Source organism: Rhea americana, unplaced genomic scaffold, assembly GCF_003343005.1.
Source record: "Rhea americana isolate MKP2758 unplaced genomic scaffold, rheAme1 scaffold_97, whole genome shotgun sequence".
Lineage (NCBI taxonomy): Eukaryota > Metazoa > Chordata > Aves > Rheiformes > Rheidae > Rhea > Rhea americana.
This window is the reverse complement of record NW_028187166.1, coordinates 1,757,589-1,774,144: the sequence shown is the minus strand read 5'-3', so window position 1 is coordinate 1,774,144 and position 16,556 is coordinate 1,757,589. Positions and strand designations below refer to the sequence as shown.

The 16,556-nt window shown below is 43.2% G+C and overlaps 3 protein-coding genes across 3 annotated transcripts in view; 1 reads left to right on the top strand and 2 right to left on the bottom strand.

Annotated features, from left to right (window-relative positions):
- SURF1 (SURF1 cytochrome c oxidase assembly factor) overlaps window positions 1-26 on the bottom strand; it is a 4,204-nt gene extending 4,178 nt beyond the window's left edge. The window contains exon 1 of the mRNA XM_085325233.1: window positions 12-26. Within this exon, the coding sequence (XP_085181359.1) occupies window positions 12-26 (15 nt within the window). The remainder of the gene's footprint in view (window positions 1-11) is intronic.
- On the top strand, window positions 7-5,999 carry SURF2 (surfeit 2). Its single transcript, XM_085325396.1, has 6 exons — window positions 7-99; window positions 413-567; window positions 805-908; window positions 1,370-1,561; window positions 2,349-2,524; window positions 2,640-5,999. The coding sequence occupies exons 1-6, from the start codon at window positions 25-27 to the stop codon at window positions 2,721-2,723; spliced, it is 786 nt and encodes a 261-aa protein (XP_085181522.1). The 5' UTR covers window positions 7-24; the 3' UTR covers window positions 2,724-5,999.
- On the bottom strand, window positions 3,074-16,550 carry SURF4 (surfeit 4). The gene is made up of 6 exons (XM_085325395.1): window positions 16,369-16,550; window positions 8,957-9,143; window positions 7,716-7,792; window positions 7,108-7,151; window positions 6,215-6,401; window positions 3,074-5,999 (listed from the first exon to the last, which is right to left on the bottom strand). Exons 1-6 carry the CDS (start codon window positions 16,414-16,416, stop codon window positions 5,733-5,735), a joined length of 810 nt encoding a protein of 269 aa, XP_085181521.1. The 5' UTR covers window positions 16,417-16,550; the 3' UTR covers window positions 3,074-5,732.
- Between the last annotated feature and the right edge of the window lie 6 nt (window positions 16,551-16,556).

Here is a 16,556-nt window from a genome sequence, read left to right as displayed (position 1 = left end):
CCCCGCCCCGCCCCGGCCGCGGCCATGGCCGAGGTGCCCCAGGAGGTCCGGCTCTTCCTGCGGCAGCACCCGCTCCTCGGCCTCGCGGAGCCGGGCAAGGTGGGTTGGCGGGGGCGGGGGGCTCCGCCCTGCGGGGCTGCGGGGGCCGGGGCCGCCTCCCGAGGGAGCCCCGCGGAGGGGCCCGGGGCCGGGGCCGCCCCCTCTGAGAGCCATGGGGGGGCCGAGGGCGGCTGGTASGAGGCCGGGAAGGCACCGGGGCTCAGCCCCAGGTTGCTCCCTAGCCTGGAGGTTTTTCTCCCCTCTGTGGGACTCAGGCCGTCGWAGAGGAGGCGCTTGGTACGAGCCCTCCCCGCCCCCATCCTTGGGGTAGTAATCCCTTGTGCTTCCCTGACTAGACCTTGTCTTCCTTCAGGTGAGATGCAGGCTGACAGGCCACGAGATGCCGTGTAGGATGTCGGAGCTGCAGGCTTATACTAATGGCAAGAAGTATCAGCGGCTGACAAAGGCGGCCAGAGAGTTTGACTATGGCAAGTTTGAGCCCCATATAGTGCCAAGCACAAAGAATCTGTACGTATTCTTCCTCTTGCGCATCRTGCTTCGCACCTCAGTTGGTCTCACAGATAAAGTGGGTGGACTGCGAGAAGTTCTTAAGTGTTTATGTGTTTGGGTAGGTTAGGGAAGTCTTTATAAAGTATTTACTAACTTTAACTGTAGTGCTTAAAAGTGAAAGATCATGAATTAATGGTAGAATTAAACTCTGTTGCTCTTTCTTTCTTTTTCTCTTTCTTTCTTTCCTTCTATAAGACATCAGCTGTTTTGCAAGCTTACTCTCAGGCACATCAACAAGTTTCCAGAGCATGTGCTGCGTCATGTCCAAGGGAAACGTTATCAAAAAGCCCTAAAAAGATGTAAGTCGCTTTTCTGAAGATATAGTCATCTGACCTTTTCTTCTTAAGCATTTGTGACTCTAGTTACTCCTTATGTAGTGAGCAAGTGTGTTTTCTGTAGACTGACAGTAATATGGAGCACTGTTGCTGTATATGCTTCTCAGTTGGGAAGGAAAATTCCAGGCGTATGGAGCAATAGACCTGTTTAGCAAACACCTTGGAGTAGCTTTTCTTGAAAGGAGCAGTTCTAAAGCTTCCCCAGAGAGGATGGTTCTAGTGTCCAGCACATCTTCTGTATTAACATCCGCTCAGTCTTTCATAGTCCCATAATATCATTCTAGATTACATGAATGAGCATTAGAGTTGGAGCTTAACATACTTATGAATTGTACRTAATGTAGACTACAGCTGGAAATGAAAGGAGGAGGAATCAGGTGATTGGGTATTCTTGCTCAGCGGTGGTTGATATCTCATGTTATTAGATGAGGAGTGCCAGAAAGAGGGAGTGGAGTATGTCCCTGCCTGCTTGCGGCAGAAGAAGCAGCAGAGACGGCTTGCCAATGACCAAATGAATGGGAGCAGACAACCTTACAGAAAAGAAGAATTCTGGGAACCTAAGTCCAGTGACGAGGACGGAGAGGAGACGGATGACAGCATGAGTGATCTGTACCCACGTGAGTAAGAACACTGATATCATCTGTATGTTAAAAGGGTGTTATATTACTTTTCTTCCAGCCTCTATATTGCCCCCTTTTGAGATGCTAGGTCAGTGGAATTTCTATTACCAATGCAGGAGTAGGACTTATTGATAGAAAGCTGGATATAACTGGAAAGATAGAGCCATTGGGAAGGAGCTGGGAGCTTCACTTGCTGTACTGGAAGACAAGGCTCGGGTATGATTTTATTGATGAGCTGTCAGGAGGAGACCTCCCAACACGCAGACATGCTGGAGGCTTGTGACTTCTATCCAGTTCCAAGGTCCTGTGTTTGGGAAAAGCTTGCCACCACCAAATATAAAATAGCTGAGTAACTGACCAGACTTGGATCACAAAATATGAGAAGAGGGTTACAAGATCCCCTGGGATTTGCTGCTTTAGGTAACTCTACTGATTTCCTAGCAAGGCTTGCAGTCTAATTGGAGTTAATAAGCCAGTTACACTGACTTGCATCTAGAATACATTGCTTTCCTCTAGGAGCATTCAGTTTTAAGACCACAGAACTGTCTCTTTCAATCAGACAGAGCACCAGATGATACATTTCTAATAAACCACCGTAGTGTGTTTATGTCCCTACTGRAATACTTGGGAAATGCCACATGTATGACAGGGGCTAATGCTCTGAGATATGAATGTGAAACTTAGCTTGGCAGGTTACCTTTAAGATGCCCACAAAGTAAAGTTACGTGGAAACAGCAGCCTACTGCAGAGGAAACTGCTTCTCAGCTGGGTCTTTGTATTTTAGCTGAACTCTTCCCAGAAAAAAGCCCAGTAGCTCCACAAAATGCAGAGGGCAGTGATGACTTTGCAACAGACACCGAGGAAGACAAGGCCGAGCTGACTGGGGAGAATGGTGATGTGAATGGAGAGGACAGTGGAAGAATGAATGTTAGCAGAGCAGCTGGCAACAAAAGGGGAAAGGTAGGAGTTGTATTGCCACGTGCAACAGCAGGGGAGCATGGAACAGGTTTCCTATCTCAGACAGGGCTAGATTTACTTTTTGGAAGAAAAGCTGATTAATTTTCTCTCTCCACAGAAACAGTCAGGTCCTTTAAAGAAGAAATTCAAGAGTCGTCATCAAAAACCCCCACATTTCAAGAAAGTCAGCAATGGCAAATAAATTTTGTGAGAAATACTGTATGGCCTGAGGCCTGTTGTTTAACAGTTGTAGAGGATGCACAAGACTGTCTGATGTGCTTGCTTGCCCATAGACCTTCCTGCCCCTTCCAGTTAACTGTTTTATCTGGGGTGAGAAACAGAGGTGGAATTAATCAAGTTATATTCTAATAGTTCTTCTGCTGTCCCCTACCATGAAGGAAATGATTACTACTGCAGTTTTGTCCCTTGAAAGTATAGGAAGTCCAGTGCTTGGACCTCTTTATGAAAAATGTTTTCCAGTGAGTGGGAGAGAAAGTAAGCAGCTTCTCCAGGTAACAAAGCAATGCAGTGTCACCAGTCACACACTCCAAGTGGATACAAAGATGCCATTATTTTATTCTGATTGTTTCCAAAAATCAAAACATTTTCAAACACAACTAAGGTACAAAATACAGCATAAAATGAGAATTTATACTTATTTATTTTTCCACATAGAAAGCAAAAATATATTCAGAATGAATTCCAGAACACTTTGCAGAGCCAATTGATAGCTGACATCCTGCTTGTGAGAGCTTCACAGCCACTAGGAGAGGTCAATGTATTTTGGGGAGATAGATAAATGAATACAGCAGTGTATAGAGGAGACTGCACTCTTCTGCATCAGGACTCACAGTTAGTAAGTCTAGGTATTGTGCTGCCTAGAAGTGTTTTAAAATGCCCTCCACCTAATGGGGTCCCTATTGTACTGTAAGACTTCTGCTGCAAGGGATAGTATCACTTCCCTTTCCTGGTACCTGAACTGATGTGTCTTTTACTGGACTTCATTTTCACAGAGGGGAAACTAGTCAGTGTTTCAGACCAGTCAGTCATCCAGCTCCTTAGACATGATTGAAAGGAAAAAAAATTAAAGCAGCTAACCAAGGGCTCCTTACAAAACTTGTTTCTACTGTTCAGTTTATAAATACCATGAACATCAACAGCAGTTAAGATATGTGAGAAGGGCTGCCTTGATATAGTTGAAAACAGCTATTTATAGGAACCGCAGTGAAATTAAGCAAAGAGATTTTGTGTTGCATATCAGGAGTTGAAAGGACCAGTTTGTTTTGCTATGAAGAGATAGGCACAATGAGAACACTTGAGGTGAGAACTTCTCTCCTGCAAAACCAATTTAAAGGAAGAAAAAGCCTTCTCTGTGACTTACTTAAATAYTATTTTCCCATCTGATCTACTCCCCCCCAAAAAAGTAAGCTTTCTTCAGCAGCAGCACATCATGCTATTACACAGGCTATTTTCCCCTTTAGATGATGAAATCACTGGTATAACTATTGGAAATGTTCTGTTTGTCATCCATTCTCAGTATCTAGCCTAAAAATCACTGGTAAGCTGAACTGTCCAAGTTAGTGTCCTTATCAGACAACCCTGGTCAATAATTCTTGCTGGAGATGTTCAGCTGAATGACTCCTTGAACAAAGAGTTGAGCAGCCTTCTCAAAGGAGACAACAGTGCAAGAAATCCAATGTAACATTAGCAAGTTGGTAGGGCTCATGCGTTCTAGAATCTAAAATGCTTTCATGATCTAGTAAAACAGGCTTACCTAGGTTTACTAGCAGAGGACAAAAAAATCCCTCCCCCTAGCAGCACTAAGCATGTTCATGGCACAGAGGTTGTAGCACTGAGAGGTGGAAATGGGGCCTTCATCTCTCTTCAGCATTAAGCCAAAGAGTTCCTCCCTCTGAACACGCAAGTTGCATCTCCTGCTTGCTTGTTCACTGCACAGGTTTTGCACTTGTGTTCTTCAGCTATAACCATTAGCTGTCTTCCTTCCTCTATACACCTTAGTGTGATCCAAAACATCAGAGAGAAAAGGCTTGTGCTCAGGAGTTCAGCACTCCAGCTCTTCTGCTGTTCAGTCAGCTTAAGCTTTTGCAGCTGAGAGGTAACAGAAGTGAGGCTGGGAAGCAACAAGTATTGCATATTAGAAGGCTCACAGCTCTCAACTTGCATGTATTGAGTGCAAGAAAAATGAAATGAGAGTTTCCCATAGTTCTTAAGACACCTTCACCAGTAACAACCTGTTGTTCAGATCCTGATCTGGGGCATACACAAATGGAAGCTGGTTGATAGCAGAAAGAACCATTTATTGTAGGAATGGCAGCACAACTTGGCTCCCATCTTGGAAATTTAGGAGGAGAAAACTCTGGGGACAGTGTTGAATAGTTATTTTGGCACAGACTTTTATTAGAATCTAATATTCAGTCTTTTCAGGAGTTTCTCCTCCCTCCCTCCCTGAAATTTGATGAGCAATACAGAATTCCCCCTTTTTCCCCTCAAGAACAATACTGTGACAYTTAACATTAGAAAACCCTCTCCCTTTTCTCAGCTAGAGGAGGTTACAGCCACCTTCAGGATCTTCTCTCTCTCCCTTCTACTTGGGTGAAAAGGCCTCCCTCTTCCTCAGAAGCCTATAATACTATTTTGTCCAAAAAAAAACAAAAAACAAAAAAAAACCCAAAAAAACCCTACAATTATATAGATCTATAAACAGCAAGTTCTCTTGATGCTGCTTTCCACTCAGACAATCAATGCTGTAACCAGCAACTGAACTCCTTGTACACAAGACAGTTCTGAGGAGGGTGAGAAAGGGGATCTACTTTTTTAGTTACAGCTAAAACCCAACAGCACACTGAATCAAACAGCTGTATCTGCTCACAGTACTTCAAATTAAAATGTTGCTGATATTAGAGACAGCAACTGTTCTACTGCTCTTCACTGAAGCATCAGTAAAATGCAGGTTCCTTGGGTTAGTTCCAAATCTAGGAAGTTAGAACAATAAGCCTAGGCAACATTCCTTGAAGAAGTAGGATTTTATCTATCAGATTACTGGTGCCACAGTAAATTAAATTCTCAGAACATCTGTGCCTTTAATAGGAAGGGGGCATGTACATGTAAAATGCTGGCAGTTTTTGTTGAATCCRTAGAGAATCAGTTCTGGACTTTATATGTTATGTCCCAAGAAGTGTTGCTACTCCTGTTACCACTCTTTCTTCTTCTCATCCATGGAGACTCCACCAGGACCCAGTGCAACCACGAGGAGGAGCCCCCCAATTACAGACATGGTCTGGAAGAAATCATATTTGAGGAAGTCATGCATCGGCTTGTAAGCTGGGATGGTCCAGAAGGCATTGAAGTAAATGTTGATGCCAAACAGCCAGATTACTAGAGTCAAGGCAGCCAGCTTAGTCTTGAAGCCAATTGCCACTAAGATAATCAGGGCTGTGCCCACAATGTTCTGCAGAATCTGCAGGAAGAGAAAGAGACATAGTTACATGTGATTCTTAAATGGATACCCAGACACCAGAACAGAGTTCTGCAGAGCAGGTTGTTGTGGCACAGATGATCTGATGATAGCTTTTTTCTAAATATTAATTTTATTAAAAACCAGAGACTTAAGTGAGAAGTGAGCCCTACAACTCCCCAGCTTTCCAACTCCTACTTTTACACTTAGGTACTTACAGAAAAAAAGTTCATATCAAAATGTAGCAGTGTCATGAACATGAGGACCAGTAGCACACGGCCTCCCAGCTGCATGTACTGTTTAGGAGAGCTTTCCCGCATGGTAGGGACACCAGCAAACATGCTCTTTCCCTCTGAACGTGACTCAGCCAAAAGCAGCAGCAAACCTCCCCCAAGGGCAAGGTTCCTAGAAAAAAAAAAAAAAAAAAAAGAAAGTAGGAATGGAAAAGCAGCTTTTTAAAAACTATACTTTGCACCAATCTATAAATTTAAAGACTTACCCGACAGTTTCAGCTCAATGAGAATCTGCATGGTAATGAACTTAGCTTATGCTGTACCCTGCACTGCATCTGCATTAGAATTCACAGCTGAAACCACTGCATTGTACAATTAACACTGGTTTACACAAATTGGTGTAGACAYATATAGCCTGCCAGAGAAATCTGGCATCTGCACTTCAGACAGTTGCCTAGTATCCGTGACAGAATGACTTGAATCGTATTAAGTTACTCTGAATGGATGGTTTACCCATACGTACCAGAGTAACCCAGAGGTTGCTTTGAGAAAACAGAACAGCACTACTCCTACAAGTCATACACATTTAGAAGGTTGTAGTGAGAGCCCAGAATATAATTCCTACACTACATCCTAGCAAGTGATGATTAGTCCTTTCCTTCAACAGTACTGAGCCTGCTGTGTATATGTTTTAAACACTCAGGCTATAACGATTATCTTTTTAAGAAAAAAAGTGTCACTCTTTAATGTAAGTGGACCATTTGCAAAATTGTTCCTGGTAAATACTATGGACAAAGACAATTTTCTGTCACTGGTTGGCAGTGACAGACAGGAGGAGTTTTTGCTCTGTTTTTCATGAACTTTAAAAGTAGACATACCTCATCAAAAACTTCAGGTCCCATAGAATGCTGTATGCAATAGTCTAGGCAAAGAACAATAGAAGTTAAAACACCATAAAAYGCGCTGAAGTTCTGAATGTATGTTATAATCAAACCTTTAAAAATCCAGTGCAGAAGTTAATTAGATTATACTGAAGGAAACAAGGTAAGGGACATGAACAGTCTTGTGCATCAGTGTAGAARGAGAACTGTGTTTTGTGCTTTTGCCAAGAAGTTTTTGACTGGAAKGGTACTATTAGTTAGGACTTTTTCTGATGAGACAGTCCTTCATAAGCACTGTATGCTGAAGACCAGAGCAACTGCAGGTTCCACATTTGGTAGGTTTCTGACATGCAGGTAAACTGCAAGCTAGTTCTGCTAAACTGGTCAAGGTTAAGTATTGAATCAACATCCCCAGCTGACTGATTGCAGTTAAAGGACCCATTGGTCATGTCAAGACCAGAGACAGCAAAATAGTTCAACACCATTGGCATTGGGCCAGGGTGGAGAATTCCAAGCCTGTGGGTTATATTTTAATATGTTGGTGGTATTGGGGCTAAGAGATTAAAGACATGGCATAGAAGTTCTGAAGACTTAAAGCCTCCTACCTGTAATGCTATAATTCCAAACAGTCCAAAGCAGGCATATTGCACAAAGTTCCTACTCAGTACCAGGATACAGCCACCTGAGATGGGGAAATTGAACATAATTACATTTCTGACTTGCACAAGAAAAGATATCACAGGAACATTAACTTGTTTTGAACTTTAGCAGATTCAGGATTTATTTCAACTGTGCCACAGAGAACATSAGGTAGGAAATATTAATGGTATGCTGATACAAATCACTTTTAAAGATGTACTAGCATCTCCTGACTTCTTGGTTTTCAGTGTTTTGTAATTCCAGAAGTACCCTTTATTCCACAAAGTTTAAGCATATGCTGAAGACAGTCCCCAGCAGGCAGTATTGTATAGCAGTCAGTGCTAAAGCATTAAGAGAAGCTACAGGAAAAAAAATTAAACTAACCACATTTTATCTTAACAGCCATCTTGTATTAAAAAAAAAAAAGTTCCTTCTCCTTGAAGAGGTACAGGAACAAAAGCTTTTGTCTTCCTCTCACAAAGCACTGACAGCATTTGCTACTTTGATGATCTCCATAGTGAGGACTGGTGGCTAGATTAAATTAAAGTTGGCTTTCTACAGGGGAAAAAAAAAYAAGAAAAAAAATAGACACAAGGCAAGTGGGAGAACAGTGAAGAACATTAAATCACGGACATAAGTTTTAGTTCTCTCTCCATTTATGACGCTGGAGGTTCACCTAGCACACATACAGAAGGCTCCACCAGGTTTAGTTTGATTCCTGGGCTTTGCAGACTTTAGTATCTCAGACACAAGATCACTGCTGTCTTGAGGCTGAAGTGTACTTCCTACCAGAAGACAAGACTCCTCCACTCAGACTAACCCTCAAAAATGGTAGGCTGAGAAATCCTCAACACTGCTGTTCAACAAAACTGTATTTTATTCAGMAAATTCATGTTTTTATTAATAGATATATGTAGAGAATTGAAAACAGACTGTTCTGAGTTAGTGGGGATGCCAGGAGTCCATTAGAGGTGCTATGTCAAGAGAAGCTTTCTAAGATTAGTTTCCAGGAAAGACTGAAACAGGTCAATTAAGAGTTCTCTCTTCATTGAGCGCATGTAGCACTATCAGTTCTAGGCTGTCAATGGCTATTGAGAAATCAGGGAGGTGTCCCACGCTTACATGATTCACAGTGCTTACACGAGGCAGGGAGGCAGACGCACTGGAGTGCTCCGGCATCCACCTTAACAGCCTTAGAGCCACTTACTCAGCTGTCCGAAGAGATTTATGAACACAAAGACGGAGGCCAGGAAATAGCCGCAGTTCCACGTGCCATCAATGTAATCCCTCTGTTCACTCCACTGGAACCACATGCGGATGCCGTCCTCCAGGAACGTGCTGATCAGGCACAGGCGGGCCACATGGGGGAGGTACTGCTTCGTCACCCTCAGGAACTACAGGGGCAGACAGCACAGTTAGCAGGGAAGGCAGGAGGGAGGAAAGGGGTGATACCCAAGGCACAACAGATCCATGCACTGAGCAGACTCCGAGGTCAGCAGTTCTCATGTGCACCGGGTCATCATTATTTACAGAGACCTATGCTGGGGATTTGGATTTAATGGAGTGCTCCTCCACTCTGGCWTCAGAACACGGGGGTGGGGGGAGAAGTTTTCATGCTCTAACTGAAGTCTGTTTTGGATAAGGAGTGAGGCAGCACAACTCCGCAGAACAGGAACCATGTTTTGATGCAACTCTTACTAGAGGAAGGCTGACCTTAGTTTTAAGTCTATCTCATGGTTTCATGTTACAGCTCAACTGATCTATCAGCTAGCCAGGAGCTGAAAGGGCAGTCCTACTCACACTCTTGTGCTCAGGCCCTCAACACCCTGCAAAGAGCTGATGCAGGGAGGTAAGCTGGCAGAAGACTAACTCTATAAAGATAAAAAACAAAAACAAAATAAAACAAAAAACCCACATTAATAAGCTTTCTGCTAAGCTAGCGCTCACCAACAGCTCAGACAAGCACCACAGCTGAGCATGAACATGTGTATAGAACCTCCCTTGAGCAGCAGGTAGCTGTTATATCAAAGTGCACCCTTTCTCCTCCGCAGGAGCAGAGTTTCTGCATCCATTAAAAAAAAAAAACATTCTACACAAAAAGATAGAATAGGTGAAATTCAGTGTAGTAGCTAAAGAAATCACATCATCATGCAACAGATACCAGGAATACAAGCTGTATCTGGTCCTGCAAGCCCCTTCATCCTGCAAACTCAGTGCTTAGTTTGCTCTACCATTACAGTAATTATAAAGGAATAAATACAGTATCTGTTCTTGTGCACCACGCAGTCCCACAGAGTATGCTAGTCTAGACAGTTATTCACTATCTGGTTTATGCCATAGTTAACTCCTTGTCATCCAGTTTCTAAGTGCCATAGGTTCTTTCTTAATGGAGACTTGCACTCAAAGCAACAGTGTAAATCCTGATGGAAATTAGCACCTGGCTGCTCCATTTCATTCACTGATTAATGATTTGGCTAAGCATGGGACACATTTGGAGTCAGCGTATACTGAAGGTATTTTTGATGAACAGTACTAAGTGACAAATGTAAGTTTAATCTAAAAACTAGCTTTTAAGAGATTATCCAGCAGGTTTCTACCTTCAGACGACAGAAATAGTTTGGGCAGGCTGACACTTGTAAAACCAAATATATTTGTCACAAGTCTTAATGCAGAACTGCCAGGCTTTGCAGAGAATCTTGCTTTAGAACTAGAAGAAGGAGCTGCCATTTAATAAAATCCTATTAACCACAGAAAGTTCAACTGTTATAAAGCACATTGATCCATGCATTTTATGCAATATCAGAATACTCTACTGAGCATGAGAAAGGGGGTAAGAGGAACCAAAAGCATATAGGTGTTTTCTTTCTTTTTTTTTTTTAAATTACTGCTGAACACTGTCTGAAAAAGACAAAGCTTTTCTTTCATCATTCAACGTTTACATTCTTTCTGACTAGACAGTTGATATATATTATATAATGTGATCCAGCTGACTCAATTTTTTTTTATTTCTAGACTTTAAGCTCTGGCAATGTTGTATGGTTTCAGGAGAAAAGGGAATGTGGGGAAAGGTGGCAAGAAAGGAGAGGAAAGACACTTCTAAGTTTATCCTTGTCACAGTAATAATACTAACAGCTGTTCCAAATCCTGTGCAAATGACAAGCCTTGCTTGCTGTGCAGCTGAAGATTACTAGGAGAAAGGAAAAAAAAAATCCATCAAATATGCTGAACAGTTAATATCAGAACAAACTACACTAGTTGGTTATTTTGCACACATCCAGAGTCTAAGGGTCAAGATTCCAGTCAACCAAGTGCATCTTAAGTGCAGCTGTTCTCTGACTCAGTGCTGGTACTTCAGGCTTTTTTTAAATACCTGTTAACAGTTGAATGAGTGAGTCAGGAGAAAGTTTTCCTGTGATCTTTGTCACTGGAAGAAATGCATGGTGAAACCAAGGAGAGGAAAGATGTAAACAGAGATGTTTGTTTTGGCAAACTTGGTGTGCAGAACACTAGGGATAAAAATTATTCTGGAAAGAGGCTACAGCAGAGTTTTGTAAGATAATCTGCCCTGCACCGAGACACAAAAAGGCAACTTTAGTCTAGGAAGGTAAAGCATGAGAGAGATGTAAGGAGGCAGTTGCTGAGAATCTACATGGGGGAAGAAGAGCCTCACTATGGAAAGGAGAGAAGCAAGGGGAAGAAGAAGGAAAAAAAAAAAAAAAAAAAGAGAGTCATGCACAAACAAGTACTGTGGAGGATATCTACTTCCAGTCCTCATCTTTGTTGCTTTTGAAGTGAATCACGTGGTCTAATCTCATCTTCTCCTTCCCTGAAACCAAACAACTGTCAGTAGTCTAGGTGAAGGAGCCAAAGAGACATTTAACATTTACCTGTTCTCTTAGCATGAAATCTGTTTACAATCTATGACATCTATTAAACATGAGTGTGAGCATCCAATCAGCTGGAGACAAGTCAGAAAGACTGAAGCCTAAGGCAGCTGCAGTGCTAAGCAAYCTTATCATGCCCTGCACCATCTTCAGACATCCTCATCACACGTGTAGCTGCATTTATTTAGGTGCAGACAAGAACTGAACCACTGTACACAGCAAGCTTAAAGTAAATAAACTTCAGAGACTGTATGAACAAAAAAAATAATAAAAGAAAAAAGAAAGAACTAGCCATGAAGATCTAGAAAGAGGAAAAACAATTACATGAAAATGWCAAGAAAGGAATAATATCCAAAGTGATTTTAAGATTAGAGAAGATATACCCAAAGTATACAAAATACCCAAAGTAAAACTATGAGAAGAACAGTTGGTTCTGTTCTAGCAGCCAAGTCATTAACATACAGAGGGGCTTTGTTTGCCATTTCCCCTTCTAATGGGATTAGAAGGGCAAAGGTAGATTTAAATACTCATCTTAGTTTAATAAAGATGTACAACAGGGTCCAGAAAATCTTCCTTTAAAGCCTTTGTTCAAAAGGAGGCTTGAAACATTCAAACTCAAGAAAAAAACAGTCCGCCCACAGAGAGAAAAAAATGATCCTATTTTGACTATCATTCTTTCTAAAATATATTCAACCTTTAACTCTCAAATTTGAGAGCAATGAACCCCTGCCCATTTTGGTAAGTACTTGTCTACATTACGGTAAGTAGAGACAAGCCATATCACCATTACAGATGTTTTAAAAACCAAAACATAGCCAGGAAATCTTGCTGTCACCTAAGTGTATATTACAAGCACTGATAAGTAAATTAACACATTCACTGGAAGGTAAGACTTCAGGTTAAGCTCTCATTTTCTCCAGATTTCATTTGTGAATATGATTTTTGTAGAAGTGGCAGAAATACTCAGAAGATTAAGACTACTCTAAAGTTCAAACATAAAAGCTTTATCTGTGTTTGTATGTTCTTGACTCAGCGATGTTATGATTAAAGTGATGAACACAGCTGCCTGCTAATCTTTACAGAAAACTTCTGGACTGCAGAATGCTATTACAGTGTAGCAGTCCAGATAGAGGCATATTCCAAATGCCCTGTTTTTGCTTGCTCTGTTTCTGGAGAACAGCCTGGAACACCAATTATCTTGATCCTCAAGTACAACACTCAGTCCTCTGGCTGACAGCAAGTCACTTTCTTCCACCAACCTAGAAGAGCTGCATTTAAGATGACCCCACCTAATAATCCTAAGGAGAGTAACGCCCACCACCCYGGACCAGCACCTGCAAATTGTAGATAAAACAGAACCTGAACAGTGGGAATGAGTGCTCTTACATATTTTCAGAGAGCAAAAGTACAGCTCTGACCCATGAGACAGTTTCTAACAGTCTTAATTATGCTATGTTCTGCCATTTAAAGCATAAACAGCAGAAGAACATGTTCTTAGGACAACATTTTAGTTATGTGAAAAGGGGAATTTATATAAAGCACAAAGTGCTATTTATTAATCAAGTCTTTAAAATGGGATATCTTGGTCATGTATTGCATTCTTCTATCACTCTTCATGGGATGACTAACTTTTCAGCCTAACAGGAATAGGCCATTTGATTCATAACCATAAAGCAGCAATGTACTGACATCACACTGTAAGCTGGGCATAAAGAGTTTCCAGGCTCAGTTCTTTAAAATAATACAAAATAAATCAAAGTTCAGATGTATAATGAAATGCTTTCTTCTCCCTTCTGTTTTCTGTGAAATATGGTGCCAGAGGTCAGAATTAGTTGAACAATGCACACCAGCATTTATGTTGGAAAATTAAATAACCCCCTGGAGTCCGGTTCTTCCTTACAGTCCTTTCACTGCAGTACAATGACTCAAATAGTTTCTTTGCCTTTTTGTTTAATTCTTCTAAAATGACAGAAATACCAAGCACCCACATTCCTAGAGATTATTACARACACTGGAAGAATTGCTTGAGATCTGCTCCCTCTTATGGGGATTACAGAAGAGAAGCAGCCAGGTCTGTAACCCTACATGATCAGTGCAGGCCAGCATGGGCCTGGATACAGCTATCTACAGTATGGTAATGGAAGCAACATTTGGTGCACTGAAGACTTAATATGTAATACTTTAACAACAATCCCTAGAGAAGCTTAAGTTCTGGATATGCAAGTTATTTAGTTTCATAATATTGGACTGGTATTACAACAACCAAAAACCCATACAGCCTACAGCTGGGCATCACTCTGAACCAAGAGCTCCCTTTGTCTGCTTAAAATCTAGGTGATTTTTGCAGTACAATCCTTAACAGCTTTTTCCACCCCTTTAACATCTAATAAAGGGACTTCACCCAAACCAGCAAGCCCACCTGACCTAAGGCCACAAACAACCCCAAACTAACCCCTGCCACAAGGAGTGGMCCCCTCTGCTGCAGTCCTCAGAAACTGTTAGCACTGGAGACTGTCCTTGGCTCAGAATCCCTTGCTCCCTCAGAGCCAAACCCTTTCTCCCGTAAAACRGCTCACTAGCTGTGCTGTACACCTGCAGGGTGCAAATGATGCTGCAACCAACCTAAATGAATGGTTAGTTTCTCCCAGTAATAATCCAACCACCCTGTTATCACCCCCAGCTCTGCACTCCCATCATTCCCTTATACCTTGGCACCCATTTGGCCTAAAAGTAAGATAATTGAACAAGCAGAAAATTAACCCTTGAAGTTTTCTGCTAATTCAGCTTGCCAGTCTGGTGTTAGATGAGTGATAATGCAAGAGAAGGAAAGGGGAACACAGCCTAGGGAAAAAGTAGGCCCATCCCTTTCAGGGACAGATAGCTATTAGAGAAGCTTAGTTCTTAAGATTGCCTTCAGTGCACTAGGTCACTCTCTAGTGGATAGTTCACATGTGGATTAAGAGCCACTTGCTCCTACTTAATGGCCAGACTTCCAAAATGCACTTTGTCATCCAAGGTGTAACTTGCTATTTCAAAAGGAAATTATAGAATTAGGAGAAGAATAAGCTATAGTTTTGAATTTAAAGAACAAACAGTGCTCACTTATGACAGAAGTGACATGTTCAATACAAGCCACTGAGTTAGCTGTAACATTCTCCCCCACAGGGTTTTTATGCAACAGAAAGTAAAATTTGCTAGGTCTTGAATAGTGAAGGGGAAGAGAACAAGGTTATTGATAAGGCAGCAGTCAGGCCCCTCAGTAGCASAAGCCCAGTTACACTACCTCCTCCTTCATCAAAAGGAGTCTCAACCTAATTCTAGTCCCAGTTTCCCTAATGCTAGGTGTTAGCAGTATATATCCAGTGGATATTGCTTGCTAAATTTCTCAGTATCACACAAATGTAGGATTAGAGTTTTAGTAGCATATACAGAACTAAGTATCTGATTGAGCAAGGGAGCAGTTACTTGAAAGCAGAGTTATCTGAGTAGTTACTTGCTTGCAAAGTCCTAAAAGTTGTTTTGCAATCTGATGGCTAAGTATATGCAAACACCACAAGTTCCATGGCTAAAGTAAAGACTCCTCTTTATTTGTGCTTGGCCACATTTACATCGTTCAATTTAAACTTATTTCAGGAAAGGCAAACTACATTTTTTTCTGGACAAATGAGCTTTCAGCAGTCGGGGAAGAAAATAAAAGGAGTATTAAAGATGTCTAGAAATAGTCAAACAGGAATAGAGATGTTTAAAAAAAGTTAGGACAGGTGCCATAAGTTTTGGTAAATAACTTGCACACCACAGCAATAACTTACTTTCTTCTTCTAGAAGAGGCGGGAAGGCAGGATAAATAGAGGATGCTGTGGGTACCCCTCAGAATGAATACTTCCACATGCCCCAAGAAGTTCTGGCTCCAAAACAAGCCACCCATCCGGGGGTGGAAAGGAAGCACAGAACAGGTTTTCCCAGTGAAATTCAGCCACAGAGATGCAGCGGTAACACACCCCCTCCGAGCTGTGACATGCACCACAGCTCCCATCCTGCTCCCAAAGGCAGTGCTGGGGAAGCAGGCAGAATGGGGTTTCCATCCAAAGGGAACGCATACAGTTAGACGCTACTTCTTAACTTCAAAGAGATGAATCACCATGACAATGAAAGATTTTTAACGTTGTCATGGGGGGGGGGAAAGGAAACTAACCCCTGCATTCAGAATAGTCCCGTTCCCACACACAACGAGAGCTCACAGGCTGCTGTTTTATCACAAAACCCGTGATGGCTTCTAGTGTAATAAACTTAGGAAGGGAGCCTCAGACACCCTCCTCCCTCCGCCCCAGGACGAGTTACGGTGCTGGCAAGCTGCTCCCACTTCAGCTTTCCAGACACTGCGCAGGGTTTGGATTCTCCACCGCCAGCCTCCCCCGAACCCCTCTTTCTGCCTCAGGGGGTCAGGACCCGGGAGAAGACGAGCAGCACAGCCCGGCCCCTGCCATTTGCTCGCGGGGGAAGCCGGGCCGGCGAGGGCGGCGGACGCAGGCCCCGCGGCCTCGGCGGCGAGCACCGCCGCAGGGTGGGGGGGAAGGGAGAGCCCGCCGGGAAGCGAGGCGGGCCGCGGCGCAGGCCGCCGCCATGGCGGCCCGGCCGTTACCGGGAGCCGGAGGCGGCCGCCCGGCGTACAAAGGCCTCCCCGCCGCGGGAGCGGTGCGGAGAGCGCGCCGGAGGGGGGAAGCGGGCCGGCACCCACCTGGTCCGCGAAGTCCTCGGCGGTGCTCATGATATCGCTCTGGCCCATGGCGCCGGCCGAGAGGAGCCGGCTGCTGCGCGCCTGGGGCCCGGCCTCGCACACGGCCGCGCCGCTCCTCGCCTCGCCCTGCGGCCCGCAGGAAGTGCCGCGCCGCCCGCCCGCTCCTGCTGCCACGTAGGCCAGCTCTT

Coding starts and splice junctions, on each gene's coding strand:
- SURF4 (XM_085325395.1), bottom strand. CDS start 16,416: ATGGGCCAGAGCGATATCATGAGCACCGCCGAGGACTTCGCGGACCAG. Junction 9,144..16,368: donor CCGAGGACTTCGCGGACCAG/GTGGGTGCCGGC, acceptor CTGCCCCTGTAG/TTCCTGAGGGTGACGAAGCA. Junction 7,793..8,956: donor AAATCTCTTCGGACAGCTGA/GTAAGTGGCTCT, acceptor TCCCCATCTCAG/GTGGCTGTATCCTGGTACTG.
- SURF2 (XM_085325396.1), top strand. CDS start 25: ATGGCCGAGGTGCCCCAGGAGGTCCGGCTCTTCCTGCGGCAGCACCCG. Junction 1,562..2,348: donor CATGAGTGATCTGTACCCAC/GTGAGTAAGAAC, acceptor TTTGTATTTTAG/CTGAACTCTTCCCAGAAAAA. Junction 2,525..2,639: donor CTGGCAACAAAAGGGGAAAG/GTAGGAGTTGTA, acceptor CTCTCTCCACAG/AAACAGTCAGGTCCTTTAAA.